The sequence below is a fragment of the Mandrillus leucophaeus genome, unplaced genomic scaffold, assembly GCF_000951045.1.
Source record: "Mandrillus leucophaeus isolate KB7577 unplaced genomic scaffold, Mleu.le_1.0 Scaffold189, whole genome shotgun sequence".
In the NCBI taxonomy this organism is placed as follows: domain Eukaryota; kingdom Metazoa; phylum Chordata; class Mammalia; order Primates; family Cercopithecidae; genus Mandrillus; species Mandrillus leucophaeus.
In genome coordinates this window covers 1,035,415-1,055,052 of record NW_012101909.1, presented here as the reverse complement: position 1 = coordinate 1,055,052, position 19,638 = coordinate 1,035,415, and the positions used below count along the sequence as shown (strand labels likewise).

At 43.0% G+C, this 19,638-nt stretch overlaps 1 protein-coding gene and 1 pseudogene across 2 annotated transcripts in view; one reads left to right on the top strand and one right to left on the bottom strand.

Annotated features, from left to right (window-relative positions):
• PSTPIP2 (proline-serine-threonine phosphatase interacting protein 2) overlaps positions 1-18,409 on the bottom strand; it is a 56,162-nt gene extending 37,753 nt beyond the window's left edge. Inside the window, exons 1-2 of the mRNA XM_011978088.1 lie at positions 18,291-18,409; positions 5,404-5,481 (exon numbers count right to left, since the gene is read on the bottom strand). Coding sequence (XP_011833478.1) covers positions 5,404-5,481; positions 18,291-18,409 — 197 coding nt within the window. The remainder of the gene's footprint in view (positions 1-5,403; positions 5,482-18,290) is intronic.
• LOC105538276 lies at positions 6,817-8,923 on the top strand (annotated as a pseudogene). Its single transcript, XR_001005872.1, has 2 exons — positions 6,817-8,410; positions 8,730-8,923. The product of XR_001005872.1 is annotated as a U3 small nucleolar RNA-associated protein 18 homolog (transcript).
• Positions 18,410-19,638: the final 1,229 nt, after the last annotated feature.

Here is a 19,638-nt window from a genome sequence, read left to right as displayed (position 1 = left end):
CGAGACCAGCCAGGCCAACATGGTTTAACCCCTTCTCCACTAAAAATACAAAAATTACCCAGGTGTGGTGGCACATGCCTGTAATCCCAGCTACTTGGGAAGCTGAAGCACAAGAATCATTTGAACCCTGGAAGCAAAGGTTGCCGTGAGCCAAGATTATACCACTGCACTCCAGCCTAGGCGACAGAGTGAGATTCCAGTTCAAAAACAAAAATAAAAATAAAAGTGTCCATATCCAAACAAATGCACCAATGGTCAACTGGAACTAATAAACCCACTCTTCAGTGATGCTCATTTGTCTTCAAAGTATGGGGAAAAAAAGACGGATCTTATAGGAGATACAACTGGAATTATTTCCCTATAGTGAGTCATAGGGTTGAAAGGCCAGCCTTCCAGCAAAATTGTCTGTCCCAAGTTTAAAACTTTTCTCCCACCACAGTGACTGACTGAAGGGCCCCTAAAGAGCAGCCCCATTTTCATTTCCTTTGTCATCGCTTTGTTGTCTCCCATCATCACTTCATTGTCATTCTTCATGTTCAGGACAAAATGACATTCCAGGAATGGAATCTGAACCATGGGAATGGTGGCCTAGCAACATTCACCCTCTCTTCTCCACGGTGTTCTCCCTGACTGTGGAAAAGGAAACTATTCTACAACTCTTTTAAAAAGGACGTTGGCCTTAAGCCCTAACAGGTCCCGTCACAGGCTTGAGTCTCTCAGGGTAGCCAATGAGGTGGAAGATCCTAGCTAGTCCCTGGATAAGCAAAATCATCCAGCTGGGCGTGATGACTCACGCCTGTAATCCCAGCACTTTGGGAGGCCGAGGCGGGTGGATCACGAGGTCAGGAGTTCAAGATCAGCCTGGCTAAGATGGTGAAAGCCCGTCTCTACTAAAAATACAAAAATTAGCCAGGCGTGGTGGTGAGCGCCTGTAATCCCAGCTACTCAGGAGACTGAGGCAGAGAATTGCTTGAACCCCAGAGGCAGAGGTTGCAGTGAGCTAAGAGCATGCCACTGCACTCCAGCCTGGGTGACAGAGTGAGACTCCAGCTCAAAAAAAAAAAAAAAATCATCTGCTGTCATCTAGAACATCTTCCTAAAGATCATGTCATGGGGTGACAAAAACAAGTCACCTAAACAGCATTTCACTTCAGCCTTGGAAACGATCCCAGTTCTCCTATCTTATTACTACTTCCTCTCTGAGGTATACTCTTAGAAGGAAAACTGACTGGCTTTTATCAAGCAACAGAAAAGAACTGTGTTACAGTCTCTCTGAATTTACCAAATAACAAGGCAAATGTCAAATATGTAAGGATATAAGAAATATCATTTCGGGTCAGATTCATTCCGCTAAGTATCTTCTGCAGGAAGTAGTAGAGAGAATATGCCCATTTTCCATCACATCACCTCAAAAGTTTCTGGGTATATTGCCAACAGCTTATGCTTTCATTAGAAACAAAAAAGTTTTTTTGGTCAACTGACCCACTTATCTTCCATGAAATGTTCTAAACCATTCTTTAATTACAGTGAAACTTGTCTAAGTTGATGTAGTTTGGACCCTCGGACATGCAAATGTTTTACATATTCAAAAAATAAAACTAAATCAAACAGGAAAAAGAAAACAATCCCTATAATTTAAAATAAACTGAAACAAATAAACTTAACTGTAAGTAAAATTGGTTACATAATCACACAGAGAAAGTAAATGTTTAAGTGACCTACATGGTCTAAGATCAAAAGGAACTGCAAAGAAATGTTAAGCTTTATTCAGGAGTTTTATTGTTAGTAGCAATATTGTATTATCTTAAAATAATTTTATACATATAACAAAATAAAGCAAATAATTATACTAATATTGTCAGGTCTTCAATATAAGATGAAAGAAATACAAACATAAAATTTTAAACATTACGTAAAGCCCTATAAAGTTAAATTAGAATTGGAAATATCAGTATGAACTCATACTTTTAAAATCCGTTCCCTGCCAGGGCCTACATACAATGATGCCTCTGTGACAATGATCAACATTAAAACTGAAAATTTGGGCCAGGCACGGTGGCTCATGCCTGTAATCACAGCACTTTGGGAGGCCAAGGCAGGCAGATCACTTGAGGTCAGGAGTTCAAGACCAACCTGACCAACGTGGTAAAATCCTGCCTCTACTAAAAATACAAAAAGTTAGCTGGGCATGGTGGCAGGTGCTTGTAATCCCAGCTATTCGGGAGACTGGGGCAGCAGAATTGCTTAAACCCGGGAGGTGGAGGTTGCAGTGAGGCAAGACAGCACCATTGCACTCCAGCCTGGGTGACAGAGCGAGACTCTGACTCAAAAAAAAAAAAGAACTGAAAATTTGATCTCTAAATATAATTAATCACTAAAAGGAATGAAACCAAGTATTCTTGGAGAAAGAGCTGATTCCAGATTTAAATTTAAAGCATTTACATTGTTAATAATTATAAAATCTTGGTGACAAATATGAGTAACTGCAAAATCTAGGTGATAGGTATATAGCTATATAGCTACTTACTATGCTCATTTTTTAACTTTTCTGGATTTTTAAATTTTCTTTTCTCTCTCTCTCTTTTTTTTTTCTTTTGAGATGGAGTCTTGCTCTGTCGCCCAGGCTGGAGTGCAGTGGCGTGATCTCGGCTCACTGCAAGCTCCGCCTCCGGGACTCACGTCATTCTCCTGCCTCAGCCTCCTGAGTAGCTGGGACTACAGGCACCCACCACCACGCCCGGCTAATTTTGTTTTGTATTTTTTAGTAGAGATGGGGTTTCACCATGTTAACCAGGATGGTCTCGATCTCCCGACCTCACGATCCACCCGCCTCGACCTCCCAAAGTGCTGGGATTACAGGTGTAAGCCACCGCGCCCGGCTGATTCTTAAATTTTCATTTAAAACATCAAAAATATATAATTAACCAATGAAAAAATAAACCTTCCTTGTGCTAATTTCCTATGTCTGAGGGTATCAAGATTTTTAGGTTTATGTAACTATTAATATTTTCAATATCTCCCAATGTTTTCCACCTCAGTAGTTCAATATCTTTCTTTGTGGTCTAGGATGAGTCTGTATGTGTGTGTGTGTGTGTGTGTGTGTGTCTGTGTGTCTGTGTTGTATGTGTGTTTGTTTTAGAAGCAAGAGAAGACAAGAGCAAGGGCAATGTCCTATTTGTCCCTAGTAGGGCCTCTGAGGGGACACAGATCTCTGGGCATCTGTGTTGATAGCACAGCCAGAGCAGGATACAGGAAAGTATGTTATGTGGTTAGGTCTGCAGAGAAAAAGCCTGACTTCCTTCTCCAAATCCTCCCTCAACATATTGGGGAAGGAATCTAGAACTTTTCAAATGAGTCGGACTGGCTACATAATTTGTGAGTCCTACTGCAAAATGAAAACGTGAGACCCCTTGTTTATAAATTATTGAACATTTCAGAATGGTGATAGCAGGGCATTAAACCAATTATGAAACCCTTCTAAGTGTGAGTTGCCATAGGATACCAAGGAAACCAGCCTTGTATAAGAGGGAGTGTATTCCTAACGTAGGCACCGTGTCCTGGTCATTTCTGTATCCTCAAAGTATTAAATGAATGACTGAAAAATAAAAATTATGGTACAGAAATCTCACATGGGTGGTGACAACTATAAAATGATGCAAGGAAGACATGAAATTGACCTAAATGCCCACCAATGATAGACTGAATAAAGAAAATGTGGTACATATACACCACGGAATACTAGGAAGCCATAAAAAAGAATGAGATCACGTCCTTTGCAGGGACATGGATGGAGCTGGAGACCATTATCCTCAGCAAACTAAAATAGAACAGAAAACCAAATACCACATGTTCTCACTTATAAGTGGGAGCTAAATGATGAGACCATATGGACATGTGGAAGGGAACGACACACACTGGTGCCTATCCGACGGTGGAGGGTGGGAAGAGGAAGAGGATCAGGAAAAATAACTAATGCGTACTGGGCTTAATACCTGGGAGATGAAATAATATGTACAACAAACCCCCATAACACATGTTTACCTATGTAACAAACCTGCACATGTGCCCCTAAACTTAAAAGTTTTTTGGCCAGGCGCGGTGGCTCACGCCTGCAATCCCAGCACTTTGGGAGGCCAAGGCAGGCGGATCACCTGAGGTTGGGAGTTCGAGACCAGCCTGACCAACATGGAGAAACCCCATCTCTACTAAAAACACAAAACTAGTCAGGCATGGAGGCGCATGCCTATAATCCCAACTACTCGGGAGTCTGAGGCAGGAGAATTGCTTGAACCCAGGAGGCGGAAGTTGTGGTGAGCCAAGATCGCACCACTGCACTCCAGCCTAGGCAACAAGAGCAAAACTCCACCTCAAAAAAAAAAAAAAGTTTTTTTAAAATGGTGCAAAATCTCCTGTAGTTATCACAAACCAAAAAATACATGTGCAATTTTATATTTTATATATAATTTTACAGGTATTTTACTTAGGATAGACATTATAAAATAATATCAACACAGCCCTCTGGGCACCTCTGCTATCAACACTTGCACAGACGCCCAGAAGTCTGTGTCCCCTCAGAGGTCCTAATGGGGACAAATAGGACATTGCCCTTCCTCTTTTCTTCTTTTGCTTCTAAAACACACACACATACAGTACACACACATACATACACACACACAAGAAGCCCTTCTATTAAATTTCTAGTATAAATATATATAATATAACTCTATCATTGAAAAAGTATACATATAAAAAGACTTCAAGAAAAACTTAGACGGTATTAATAACAGGTTGTGGCTTCATAGTCCACTTTAGCCATTTTTCTGCTTGTCTTGATTTTTCACAATTGAACATAAGAAAAAAAAAATTGCAATTTTTTTAGGCCAAGTACAGAGACACGTGCCTGTAGTCCCAAGGACTTGGACAGCTGGCGGGTAAGGATCGTTTTTTTTAAAATCTTTTGAGACAGAGTCTTGCTCTGACACCCAGGCTGTAATGCAGTGGCGCGATCTCAGCTCACTGCAACCTCTACCTTCTGAGCTCAAACCATCCTCCCACCTCAGTCTCCCAAATAGCTAGGATGACAGGCATGGGCCACCACGTCTGGCTAATTTTTCTATTTTTAGTAGGGATGAGGTTTTGCCAAGTTGCCTAGGCTGGTCTTGAATTCCTGGGCCCAAGCGATCCACCCGCCTCGGCCTCCCAAAGTGCTGGGGCTACAAGCATAAGCAACTGTGCCTGACTGAGGATCTTGAGTTTGAGCCCAGCCTGGACAAAATAGTGAGACCCCATCTCCAAAAAAACAAAATTTTTTTTTCAACCTCCTGGTAACTCTGTCTGCTGAAGCGAATGGGCTCCCGGGCATTATTAACCAACCTGGAAACCAGAAAAAAACTTGGTACATACTTGGTTTCAGACTGTCCACACGGCTTCTTCCTAGAGAGGCTGAGCAGATCTTTGCCATATCTTTCTTCAACTGCTGCCCTAGGGGAACAGAAGAGAGGGTTATGGGTCCTTCTCAGAGTTGACTCTTTGTTAAGACACAATGACCCTCCCCTGGAAAGCAAAACTGCACTTGTGACCGCAGAAGCTCAGATACAACACCATTCTCTAAAATGCAAGACTCCCTCTATATGATGGGGAACAACTGTGAAAAGATCAATGGCCCTCATCTCTCTGGTGGTCTTCTCCAGTTGGAAGTCCCTAACATGAACATTATGTGAACATTACAGTAAAACTGAACATTTGTTTAAGTGGAATAAGAAATGCTCAACCCTCCTCCATCTTTTCTAAGAGTGCCCTTTACCATGCTATAGAGCCCTTCATTCACAAGCAATTCAAATACGTAACTAAACTGTACCAAAGGAAGGGGAATTTCAGGAAAGAAACTCTGTAGTCAGCGTACCCTATAAAAACACTGATTGTTACTCGGCATTGCAGGGTCAGTCCCAGTACTAAATATCCTCCTTCCTCTTCCCCTCTCCCGGCTGCTTTTTGTCACCATCTCCATTTCTTGTCCCAGCCCAGCCTTATCTAAACCATACGGTTAGGACAGAGTGATTTAGGCTCATCTACCCTACTTTTTTCTTCAGATTTAAAAAAAATATGTAAGCAATAAACGAATATATCCTCACGGTAAAAGACTGCAACATCACAAAGGTAGACAGTCTAAAACACACCAGCACCGTCCCACTCTCTTCCAGCTCCACTGCTCTCCCCAGGGGCAGCCACTGCCAAGGTTGGTAGTTAGCTTTCTAGTCCCTTTTCTCTGCATTTACATGCCCGTATCTCACATATACACATATATGTAACTTTCATATTTACATATTGAGATCATTCTATTACTAAAACTAATTAGTAATAATATTTGATGATGATTGTAACGGTGATTTCTTTCTGCAGGTATACAAATAGGAAGGATGAACAGATGCATGCAACAAATAATTCTTAAAGAATAAGACCATATGACCGGGTGCAATGGCTCACACCTGTAATCCCAATACTTTGGGAGGCCAAGGCGGGTGGATCACCTGAGATCAGGAGTTCGAGACCAGCCTGGCCAACATGGTGAAACCCCGCCTCTACCAAAAATACAAAACATTAGCCAGGCATGGTGGCCCATGCCTGTAATCCCAGCTACTTGGGAGGCTGTGGCAGGAGAATCGCTTGAACCCGGGAGGCGGAGGTTGCAGTGAGCCGAGATTGCGCCATTGCACTCCAGCCTGGGCCACGCAGCGAGACACTGCCTTAAAAAGAAAAGAGGCGCCCAGGCGCAGCGAGGTTCCACGTGAGCACTTGCGTCTCTCCTCAAACCTAACGATGCCGCGGGAACTGAGGAGCCAAATGAAACTGGACGGGAGAACCGAAGCGAAGCCGAAGCGTTAGCCCAGAGCGAGGGCGGACTGGAAAGCCGGAGCGGGGCCGGGCGCGCCGCCCGAAAAGGCTGCCCCTTCATCCCAGCGGTAACCGCCGCGGAAGAGGAGAGATGGCTCCGGCTCCACCAGCGGCACCGCCTCACGCTGGAGGAGGGCAAACCGGGCGTGGAGCGGTGCCTGGAGGCGCTGGTCTCCGGCGACATCGAAGACCACGAGACGAGATCGGGCGGCTGCGGCCTCTGCGGGGCCCGCGGGTTCAAGGATATGAAGACTCGGGTGACTCAGAAGCGGAGAATGAAGCAAAAGGTAATTTTGTACCTCAAAAGAAGCCAGTTTGGGTGGATGAAGAAGATGAAGATGAGGAAATGGTTGACATGATGAACAATCGGTTTCGGAAAGATAATGATGAAAAATGCTAGTGAAAGTAAACTTTAGAAAGACAACCTTAAGAAGAGACTTTAAGAATTCCAGCATGCCGTGGGAGGAGTACCTGCCTGGGCAGAGACTAACAGGCGGAAAACATCTTCAGATGATGAAAGTGAAGAGCATGAAGATGCTTTGTTGCAAAGGACAGGGAATTTCATAACCACAATAACTTCTCTGCCTAGAGGAATCCTGAAGATGAGGAACTGCCAGCGTTCCTCATCTGAACGTCCTCCTGCTGCTCAGATCTCATCTGTGCAGTTCCATCCGTGTGCACAGATTGTGATTGTCGCTGGATTAGATAATCTGTATCACTATTTCAGGTTGATGGAAGAACAAATCCTAAAATCCAAAGCACCTATTTGGAAAGGTTTCCAATCCTTAAGGCTTGTCTTAGTGCTAATGGGGAAGAAGTTTTAGCCACGAGTACCCACAGCAAGGTTTTTTATGTCTGTGACATGCTAGCTGGAAAATTAATTCCTGTGCATCCAGTGAGAGGTTTGAAAGAAGATGGTGAGGAGCTCTGAAGTCTCCCCAGATGGGTCCTTCTTGCTCATAAATGGCACTGCCAGGTATTTGCATTTGCTATCAATGAAGACCAAAGAACTGATTGGAAGCATGAAAATTAATGGAAGGGTTGCAGCATCCACGTTCTCTTCAGATAGTAAGAAAGCATATGCCTCTTCGGAGGATGGAGAAGTTTATGTTTGGGATGTGAACTCAAGGAGGTGCCTTAACAGATTTGTTGATTAAGGCAGTTTATATAGATGAAGCATTGCCACATCTAGGAATGGATACTATGTTGCTTGTGGTTCTAATTGTGGAGTAGTAAATATAAACAGTCAAGATTCTTGTCTCCGAGAAACAAACCCAAAGCCAATAAAAGCTATAATGAACTTGGTTACAGGTGTTACTTCTCTGACATTCAATCCTACTACAGAAATATTGGCAGTTGCTTCAGAAAAAATGAAAGAAGCAGTCAGATTGGCTCATCTTCCTTCCTGTACAGTATTTCAAACTTCCCAGTCATTAAAAAGAAGAATATTTCTCATGTTTATACCATGGAATTTTCTCTCAGAGGTGGATACTTTGCCTTGGGGAATGAAAAGGGCAAGGCCGGCCGGGCGTGGTGGCTCACATCTGTAATTCCAGCACTTTGGGAGACCAAGGCGGGTGGATCACCTGAGTTCAAGACCAGCCTGACCAACATGGAGAAACCCCGTCTCTACTAAAAATACAAAATTAGCCGGGTGTGGTGGCAGGTGCCTGTAATCCCAGCTACTTGGGAGGCTGAGACAGGAGAATCACCTGAACCCAGGAGGCGGAGGGTATGGTGAGCTGAGATCGCGCCATTGCACTCCAGCCTCGGCGACAAGAGCAAGACTCCGACTCAAAAAAAAAAAAAAAAAAGAAAGAAAGAAAGAAAAGGGCAAGGCCCTGATGTATAGGTTGCATCATTACTCAGACTTCTAAACAGACTATTTGAAGTCCAGTTGAGTCACAAGAGAAGCCTGTCTTGATATATCATCTCAGAAAATTTCCCAAATGTGTGATAATATGTGGAAAATGGTTTATAAACCAGCTATGCTTAAGAGCCAGTAATGTCTTAATAAACATGTGGCAGCTTTTGTTTGAAAAAAAAAGTAAGAGGATGGAGATATTCAAACATTGTAACAATTTATTTCTATTTTTGACTATTGTAGATGTTTGACAGCATGCTGGAAGTGTTAGATAATAAGCACTGTTGTACTTCCACCTCCTCAATATTGTTTACATTTTGTTTCATTTGTGTATAACATATTCTGTTCTCCAATCATATTTCCCCAGTTGTTAGTCTGAACTATTTATTGAAATGAATTTGAAGCTCAATAATTGTCCTGTTATCATAATTATTCATCTCAAAGATTTTAATTTGGATTCATTTCTTGCTTGACTAAATTTTATCACTACATAATCTTTTGTCAAAATAGCTCAAGGTAGGAAAGGGGTCAGTATTCCCTGAGTTCTTTCATATTTGAGACTATTTACCTGTGGCCTTTATATTGGACTGACAACCTCACTGGTGTAATGACTGTTCTTAAGTGTTCCCTCAGAACTTGGCTGAACTTGTTCCACTGGCTTCTGTCATTGTACAGAAGCCTGGGGCCATCCCAAATTTCCCCTGATTATTTCTGTATAGACAACTTGTTTTTTCCTTCCTGCATACTTGAAGAATTCTTTATTTAGTTCAATAACTTAGCCAGGATGTGTGTTAACATTGGTCCTTATGTAATCATAATCAGTATTGATTACTGTGTATCAGAGTTTCCTGGTTCATAGTGTGCCCTTCAGATCTATTTAGTCCTTCCTTTCATGACATTTTTCCTGTATTATATCTCGGAATACTTCCACTATTCTTTTGGGTAAATTTTCTACTTGGGTCAGTTATCCAGATGTTGGATTGGCTTTGTCTGTTCTTGAGTTATGGGCTCTGGTTCTTTGGTTGCTTTTGCCTTGATATCTTTCTTCCTTCCTTCCCTCCTTCTTTGGTGGAGGTGCATTTGCATGGCTGTTTTGGGATTTGGCTTCATCTTGCTCCTGGTACTGTGGGCAGCCCTATCTACTTGTCTGAGACTATGCAAGTGATTTCTCCTTCTGGTCTTAGACAGTACTCAGTACTACAGTTTCAGCAATAACCCTGTTTCTTCTCAGGACTCCATTCTTCGACTTTACTTCTAAAGTTTTTCCAGCTCCTGACAATGTAAAGTACACCTGAAGCTGACTCTAGTTACAGAAAAAGATGCATCTTAACTCCCTAGTAACCATTTCTAACTTTCTGAATCTCTGTTCACTATATCTATACAAAAATTTATTAACATGCTACAATGACATTTAATATTTTTACAGGTAAAAAGACATTCAGGCCATTTTCATTTTTTAAAATATATAATATACAGGCATTTTATCCTTTTATCCTCAGAATCATATCCCTTAAGATTTCTTTAGAATCTTTTGTTGTTTCCAGGATGAGAAACCACTCACTCAGTCTCCTTCTTGTAAGAGGAAGGCATCATGAATCTAAACATACCATAGGCAACATCTTGTTCCCCATGAAACAAGATGTTCTCCTAGAACCTGGGAAGTAATGAGTTCCAGCAAGCATCATGGTGTGCTTTTTGGAGAAAAGAAGGAGCTTTAATAGAAGTGAAACTAGAATCTCAGCCTCATAAAACCAGGGAACAACCACTGAGGTTGAGAGGGTATTTCCCTAGTAAATGGGAAGCAATGGGTCCAGGCAGGCAATGAAGGAATTACTAGAACATCACAGAAATCATGCTTGAATAAGTAGGCCTTTATCTAGATCACCCTCCTACCACCTATCCGATTTTTTCTGTCTCATCTGATCATCAATTTGTCATTTATTGAACATCCACAATGTGCCAGGCATCATACCAGGTGCTAAGAACACAGAGATGGCTGAAATATGAGACCTGCCTAGTGGAGCTCATAATCTAGCAGAAGAGAGAGATGTAAACCAATATTTTAGTTTACTATCATGTAACAAGGGCCAGATGAAAATGTACAAAATAGTACAGGAAACAGAAGAGGCAATACCATACCTCTGAGCACTTAGCTGGCTACACTTCACAAAGCTCTCCTTAAAAACCCCAACTCCCTTTGACCTCGCTTCTCTCCAAATTCCCAGACCAGGAATAATCCATGTGCCATTTTCCCTTCAGCAACCCATGACAGGCTGGGTGCCGTGCCTCACACCTGTAATCCCAGCACTTTGGGAGGCTGAGGCGGGCAGATCACCTGAGGTCAGGAGTTCGAGACTACCCTGGCTAACATGGTGAAACCCCGTTTCTTCTAAAAATACAAAAAAATTAGCTAGGTGTGGTGGTGTGCACCTGTAATCCCAGCTACTCAGGAGGCTGAAGCAGGAGAATCGCTTGAACCCAGGAGGCAGAGGTTGCAGTGAGCCGAGATCATGCCATTGCACTCTAGCTTAGGCACTAAGAGCGAAACTCCGTCTCAAAAAAAAAAAAAAAAAGAAAAAGAAAACAGGAAAGAAAGAAAGGAAAAACAACCCATGACAAACATCATCAGATACTGCCTTTTCCATCAGGTCTGAAAGCAGCCTCAGGATGATTCTCAATCTAGTGCTCCAGGTTGCCCCAAAATCAGAGTGAACAGATAAGATGAAATCCTTTTGCCATAAAACCTGATACTTAAATATTTTTCTCAATTTTACTGTATATGCTATTCACAGCACCTCAACTGAATAAGTTCCTTGGGAAGAATTAGATCCAAGGGGCTCTCACAGAACATCTCGTACAATCCAAATTTTACGGCTAAGGAAACTGGAACCTAGAAAAGTCTAGGGCCTTGAATAATATCAGCGCTGGCTAGTGAGGAAGCCAGGATTAGAAGGCCGCCCAGGTGTCTAAACTCCCATCCCAATACTCTATTTCCCATGTTGCTCTCAGCTTCCAGTACATTCTTTTGGGCACAGGTGTTCCTCCCACAAAACAGGTTGCAGTCTCAACCCCCAGCATCTTAGACTATGACCTTATTTGGAAATAGGGTCCTTGCAGACGTAATCATTGAGATAAGGTCATACTGGAGTAGGGTGGCCTCTTAATCCAGTATGACTAGTGTCCTCACAAGAAGACAATGGGCTGGGTGTGGTGGCTCACACCTATAATCCCAGCACTTTGGGAAGCCAAGGCAGGTGGATCACCTGAGGTCAGGAGTTCAAGAACAGCCTGGCCAACATGGTGAAACCCCATCTCTACTAAACACAAAAATTAGCAGGGTGTAGTTTCGCACATCTGTAGTCGCAGCTACTCAGGAGGCGAAGGCAGGAGAATCGCTTGAACCTGGGAAGCGGAGGTTGCAGTCCGCTAAGATCATGCCGCTGAACTCTAGCCTGGGGGACAGAGTGAGACGCCATCTCAAAAAAAAAAAAAGACAATGTGAAGACACAGGGGAAGAACACCACAGGATGACAGAGGAAGAGATGGGAGTTATGCAGCTGCAAGCCAGGATATGCCAAGGATTACTGATGACACCAAAAACCAAGAGAAAGGAATGGGACACCTTCTCCAATAAAGCCTTCAAGACAGCAAGATTCTGCCAACATCTTGATTTAGGACTACTGGCCTATGGACTTGTGAGAGAATAAATTCTGTTATTTACAGCCATTCAGTTAGAGGCAATTTGTCCCAACAGCCCTAAAAAACGAATATGGTACATAATGGCTTCACAACTTTACCAGCTAATGCATGAAGGAATCTGTCATTCCCATCCTGGCAATCTGTCCTCCTTAAGGCTGTCCTGAGACATAGCCGACACAGTGAGGGTCCCGGAAACAGAGCTGTAGCCAGGGCAGGTTGACCATGGGACGTACAGGAGCTTGTGGGGAAGAGTACAGAGTCCCAAGGCACCGGGGCTGTGGATCCCCAAGAGCATAGGTATAGCTGCTCATCTGCAAATGGTAAAGAATTCTGGACACAAAGGCGTTCCACAAGCATGCTTCCCTCCTCCCTACTCAGGATCCTATCGCAGCACACAATTAAGAGAACTGACTTGGCTGCCAAGTTCCTGTTCTCCTTCAGAGAATACACCCAACTTTCTCAAGAGACCATTAAGTACAGTGGAAAAACCACCAGACATGAAGTCAATAGGAATCCCAGCTTTACTACTTACTGATATTATAATCTTGGGCAAGTCATTTAAATCCACTAAACTTCAGTGTTCTTGTCTGTAAAAGGAAGCTAATGATATATTCCCTACTTGGCTTCTACACTTAATATAACAATATTAGTAAAGGTTATGGAACTTGCCTAAGATCAGTGGGTACCATTTACTCACTATGTATTGTGTACCAGCTACTCTACTGGGCACAGTGTACTGGTTAATAGCAGATTCCAGGGCCCAAATTTTCTAGGTTTGAAACCGTATCTACAGCTAATTAGCTGTCTGACCTAAGGCAAGTTCTGTAGCCTCTCTGAACCTCAGTTTCTTCAATTATAACATAAGGATGAGAAAACTTACCATACAGAGTTTTTATGAGAATTAAATAATACATACAAAACACATTGTAGCTTCCATACAGTAAGCTTTCAATAAACAGAAGCTATTAATATAATCTCATTTAATCATCCCTAGCTACCCTCTAAGGTATGATTAACCTTATTTTTATAGTTCTCATTTTCTGCTCATATCAGGAGCTCATTATATAATATTTCGCCACATCTGGGCATCTGAGGGTGGGAGAGTCCATGGGCTTGGGCTACCAGTGACAGGATGGCTTCATTTTAATTGTTAACCAGCTGAAAGAATTCAGACTAAAGTCCTATGTAGAATGTTTCCTTTAAAGAGAAATAAGGTCGGGTTGCTCACGCCTATAATCCCAGCACTTTGGGAGGCTGAGGCAGGCCAGATCACTTGAGACCAAAAGTTCAAGATCAGCCTGGCCAATAGGGAGAAACCCCATCTCTACTAAAAATACAAAAATTAGCTGGGTGTGGCGGTGCACACCTGTAATCCCAGCTACTCGGGAGGCTGAGGTGCAAGAATTGTCTGAACCCGAGAGGCGGAGGTTGAAGTGAGCCGAGATTGCACCACTGTACCCTAGCCTGGATGACAGAGCGAGACTCTGTCTTTAAAAAAAAAAAAAAAAAAAAAAAAGGGAGAGAAATGAAAGAAGAGGAAAATTTGACCTGGACTTGGAAGGCTGGGGAGAATTTACTCAGGCATCAAGGAAAAAGGAGGACTTTCCAGGTGGGGAAATACTGAAGTAAAGAGGTACAGGCAGAGACATCCAAAGCATGCTCACCAATAAACCCATCTGGCTGAAATAGACAGAATGGGTATAATGAGTGAGATTGTATAAACAGAAAAGAGAGGGAGAGTGTGTCTGTGCTGGGAACTAGCCCATCTCCTCAGATCGCCACCAGCCCTTTTGCCGGTGTTGATGAATCATAAACACAGGGGTTGTATGAGACCCCCGTCCTCACCGCCCCTCCGGACCATTCTGGGCTCTGTCACTTTCTAGATTCCCCTGGTAAATTACTTAAACCTCATCTACAAAGCTACACTTCTGTTCCAAGAAACCTTATGCAGCCAATATAAGTACCAAAGGGATGTGTAAGCCTCAATGTTATGGTTATATTACGTAACTATTCAGATGTTGGCTGTGGTTGCCAGCATCACCTCTGTTATTGTTGTGCTTTTCCAGCTGAGAGAAGGGTAAACTAGATAAATTTACAATTCACTGATGGAGTGTTTGTTACTGTGTTTTGTTACTTATAGTATTATTTAATTATATATTAATTAATTTAATTAATATCAATTTTGATTTAATATTATTACAATATTAATTGTTAATATGCTACAATATTAATTGTAACAATTAATTGTAGTAGTTATTAACAATTATTATAACAATGTAGTAGTTATAAATAATTATTGTAACAATTGTTAACAATTATTAATTATTAACAATTATTGTAACAGTTGTTACAATAACCCTGTATGTTAACTGTTCTCATCCTTATGTTACAATTGAAGAAACTGAGGTTCAGAGAGATTATGGCATTTGCTTAAGGTCAGACAGCTAATACGGGGTAATATGGTTTCAAACCTAGGAAAGTTGGGCTTTGGAATCTGCCCTACGTATCTAGCAAGCCTTCAATAAACAGCAGTTATTATATAATCATTTAATCACCTGTATCTACCCTCTGAGCTAACTTTATTTTTATATGTCTACCCTGGATGCAAGAATCTGCCCTATGGATGGCAAGAAAGGCAGCCTCCCTGTCCCTCCAGGGCAGCACATGAGCGGCTCCTTGCACTGGGGTGATTGTTCTGTCCAACCCCACGGAGTGCAGATGAATTTACTGTAATCTGTCTGGGTACAACCAACGAAAAGGGTATTTCCTAGTTCCCGTAATGGAGGTAAAATGTGGCACGGAGGGGTGCAGTGCTGGGTTCCATCCAGGGAAGAGAAAGGCATGGGAGCTCACCGGGAAGTATAGTATCTCCCCCTTCCCCTTGCCACTAAACTGCCAGAAATTCGAGAGGCCCATGGTAGGACTTTGACACTTTTGGAAAGTCTTAAAAGTACCCCATTAGATATAGGGCATGTTTAGCCATGTACCATATAAAAGTGTTATAAATGTACGTGTATTAAATTTGTTGAACTCAAAATAATAAATAACGTATGACATTGGACAAGAGGTGGTTGTTCAAAAATAATTATTACATATAACAGTCTGTTATCTTTGCCCCTGTATTGGTGTGTGTTTGCCTCTTGTCTCTAAGAACCACAAATATCCCAGGGTTCTACATGTAATTTTTTTGTTTGTTTGTTTTTTGTTTTTGTTTTGAGACGGAGTTTCACTCTTGTTACCCAGGCTGGAGTGCAATGCTGAGATCTCAGCTCACTGCAACCTCCACCTCCTGGGTTCAAGTAATTCTCCTGCCTCGGCCTCCCAAGTAGCTGGGATTACAGGCATGCGCCAGCACGCCCAGCTGATTTTGTATTTTTAGTAGAGATGGGGTTTCTCCATGTTGGTCAGGCTGGTCTTGAACTCTCAACCTCAGGTCATCCACCTACCTCGGCCTCCCAAAGTGCTGGGATTACAGGTGTAAGCTACCACGCCCGGCCTCTACATGTAATTTATGACAGCTCAGTCATATAATGTTTAAGACTCAAGGAGGATGTTTCAGTCATATTAGATTATGGCACAAATGCAGCCGACTGAGTCTCAGTTCCCACAAGCATCCTGCACCCACCTGAACAAGAGGAAAGCTGGACCCCCACGCCTGGAGGACTGTCCTTCTGCACATGAATTACCCTTGAACAGGACACAGTGGAGGAACAAACACACAGGCTCAATGACAGCAGCTTCCTTCCTGCAAGCGTGCCACAGGAACAGAGGCCCAAAGCCAAGCAGGCCACACACTCAGGGGCTGCATCTCCACGCCCAGGGCATGCCTATCTGACACACTGATCTAATGCCTGCAGATTCTTCCCCAAAATTGGAAAGCACAAGACTGACTTCTTTTTGCTATAAAACCCATGGGGGGAGAGAGAACATATACTAGAAATACAATATAAATAATAATTTTTATTCTCCATATATTTCCTACTCTTACGTATTTTTGTGAATCGTTTTTAAAAGTGAGACCTTAGCTTTGGGGTCCTATTTGGACTAGTGTTTTTCAACTGTGGGTCACGACCCATTTGTGAGTCATAAATCAATTCAATGGATTATGACCAGCAATTTTTTTTTGAAAGACAGGATCTCACTCTGTCACCCAGGCTAGAGTGCAGTGATGCAATCAGAGCTCACTGCAACCTTGAACTCCTGGGCTAAGTGATCCCCCGACCTCAGCCTCCTGAATAGCTGGAAGACTAACATTTCAAAATTAAATACAACCGGATAAATTGACAGGGTAGTCCTGTTTCATTGTTTTGTTTATGCATGTGTGTACTGGGTGGCTGTGTAAAATATATTTTTTTGAGGGTCACGTTCAAAAAAGTATGGAAGCCACTGATTTAGACAAACTCCACTGTATCAGGGGACCCTTGGATGGTCTTGCCAGGCAGTCAGTGCCTGGGGTCCTGGGCCAACAGATACTTCCTTCCTCTGCAGATGTATTCCAAGGCAATTTCATTCCCAGGAGGACATTTATAGAAGTCATAAATGGAGGAGGAACAGAAAAAAGCAGAGTCCTCTGCAATCTCTAGATCCTTCATGCTCATGAAACTCTGTCCTAGCACTGTTGAAGGAAGGAGGAAGCCCACCGCCAGTGTTTGTAAAAAGAAAGACACACTTTTTAACTGGGTGTCAACACTGTCAACCATCTTGGGTAGAAAAGAAGGGAACTGCTCCCTTAAAGCGGGAGGAGCAGTGGCCAGCTCCACAGCGCTGACAGTAGCCGAGCCTCTCTTGGTTCACCCCTCCTCAGGCCTCCAGGTCCTCCAGACCTTTGGGATGGCTCAAGGAGACAGGCCTCACCACCCAAGGGCTGGGCAACCAGTGTGAGTAAGTTTGATCGTTACCAAATTTTCTCTTGAGTAGAAAGTGAGAGAGTTGACCAAAAACACTTTGATGTCTGTATCTCTGGGTTCTGAGCCTTTCACTTACTGCCTTACAAATAGAACTTGCTCATTGATTTGAATCTTGGCAAGGATCCTGATCTTTGGCCCCAAATCCTCTTAACATATTCTTTCATCCAGAACCTCTGTAAAATGGAATATTCTAGATGAGTAAGTTTCCACAAAACTAAGTTTTGTGTTTTTTTTTATCTTATCCATTTTTAAAAAGAAGAAGATAAGAAAATCCTCTAAACCATGGCAGTTCCCCATGGACCACCATGCCCTGCCACCCCCAGGAGCGTCGTGATCGGCTTCACCGCTTTCCCACATCTCTTCATCCTGCTGGTCTCTGAGCTGCGCTCTGCCTCCCACTAACCACATGGGCCATCTGATTCCCACCTGGAGCGTGCTGTTCTCCCAGATATTCAGGTACTTCTTCACCTGTCAAATCCACCTCACCCTCTGAGGGCCACCAGAAGGACCTACTCCTCCGTGAAGCCACCCCGTCCTCTATTTTATTTCCTCCTTTCTTTACCTCCCTCCCTCCCTCTCTCCTTCCTTTTTCCTTTCCTCTCCTTTCCTACTTTGCCAATCTTCAGCGGTCTCCTCCTCAGTAGTCTAAAAGCTACATCATGGGGTCTTTCAGTGTTATTTGTAACACAGTATTAAGTATGTTTTGTTTCTTATTATAATTCGTTCACAGTTTCATCATAAATCTTATGTGTCAAACTTGTTTCTAAGAACTTTAGGACAGAAGTATCATGTACTTCTCAGGTATCATCCCATAATCTAGAGCAGAGGGTCTTCAGAACCATTAAACGCAAATGAAAAATAGGAAATTGTTCCTTGTCGGTGTGGAGACATCTTGGCCCACCCTCTTCAGAGAGGACAGGGCATCGTACCTTTCTTTTAGAAACTCTTCAAACTCTTTGCAGTTCTTGCGGCCGTTGTTCAGATGCTGGATAATGCTGTCGTAGCCCACGGTGCTGAGGATGTCTGCACTCTGGGGGAAAGACAACATAGCATCAGACCAGGAATGGAAGGCAGCCCCGAGGCCGGAGAGAAGATGGGGCAAAAGAGGTGAGAAGCTGGCCATAGAACGTTGCTGACTCACTTTGAGATGGTGCAGGGACCCCCTTAGGAGCCTGTCAGGCTTCTCCACCCTCACCCTGGAGATGAAGGAACATGTTTCAGTTCCTTCAAGGAAAATTCCAGGTATCTAGCTAGCCCTGCAACCAGAAATTAGGGAAGTGAATGAATAATCCACCAAACAAGCCACCCAAGTAAGTCAGGATCACAAGATATTTGGTTGCCTATAGAAACAAAGATAACATCTTTACATACATCCTTGAGTTGTTTTTCAGAAACCAGGACTCTCACCCAATGACAAATGCTGATCACAGTCATGTTGACCTTCGACAGACTGGAACCAGGAAACGGATAAAGAAGTTCCAGAAATTCCTCAGCCCCTAACTTACTTTGGAAACCCCCTCACTCCTGCCTTTAAAAACCCTTGCTTATAAGCCATCATGCCCCTTTTCCTTGCTTGGTGCCCTGCAATAAATGCCTTTCTTCCTGTAACTGCAAACGTTTGTGTCAGTGTTGGGCTTTGCTGTGCCCAGTGAGCAGATTCAAGTTTAGTTCAGTAACGCTTTACCTCCAAGACACCTCCAAGCCGAGAAGAACAATGCAAGAAGTAAGAACACATGTTGTGTGAAACAGTTTTTTAACTGATGAGACTGAAGGGCCACAAAACAGGAAGTGACAGACGAATCACAGGCACATGGATGAGGGAGCTGGCTAGGCTGAGGTCCCTCTGTGGATCCTCTACTCAAGCCCAAAGTCAGGCAAGGAGAGGGAGAAGGAGCTGGGCACCCAGGCCAGCCTTCCGTCATGTGCTTCCTTATACTGCCAGATGGAAACTGACCTACGCTACAGGACCATGTAACCTGGTGCTATACAATTTTTCTCTGTCCTTAAACTTGCCACTGAACTTCACCCTGATAGCTCTTCCTACCACCAGTTAGCACTACTGAGTGTCAAGGGTATCTCTGCAAAAGACAAGCAGCTCTAAGCCAGGAGCCAGGAACCAGGACTCAGGAGTGGGAGAATAGGGCTGTCTGTCCACTGGGAAGCATGAAGCATGCTCTCCGTGGTCATTGGCCCCAATTAGGGGAGAAGGACTATATATGTGTGTATAAATATATATATGTTTTGTTTTGTTTTTGTTTTTGTTTTTGTTTTAAATAC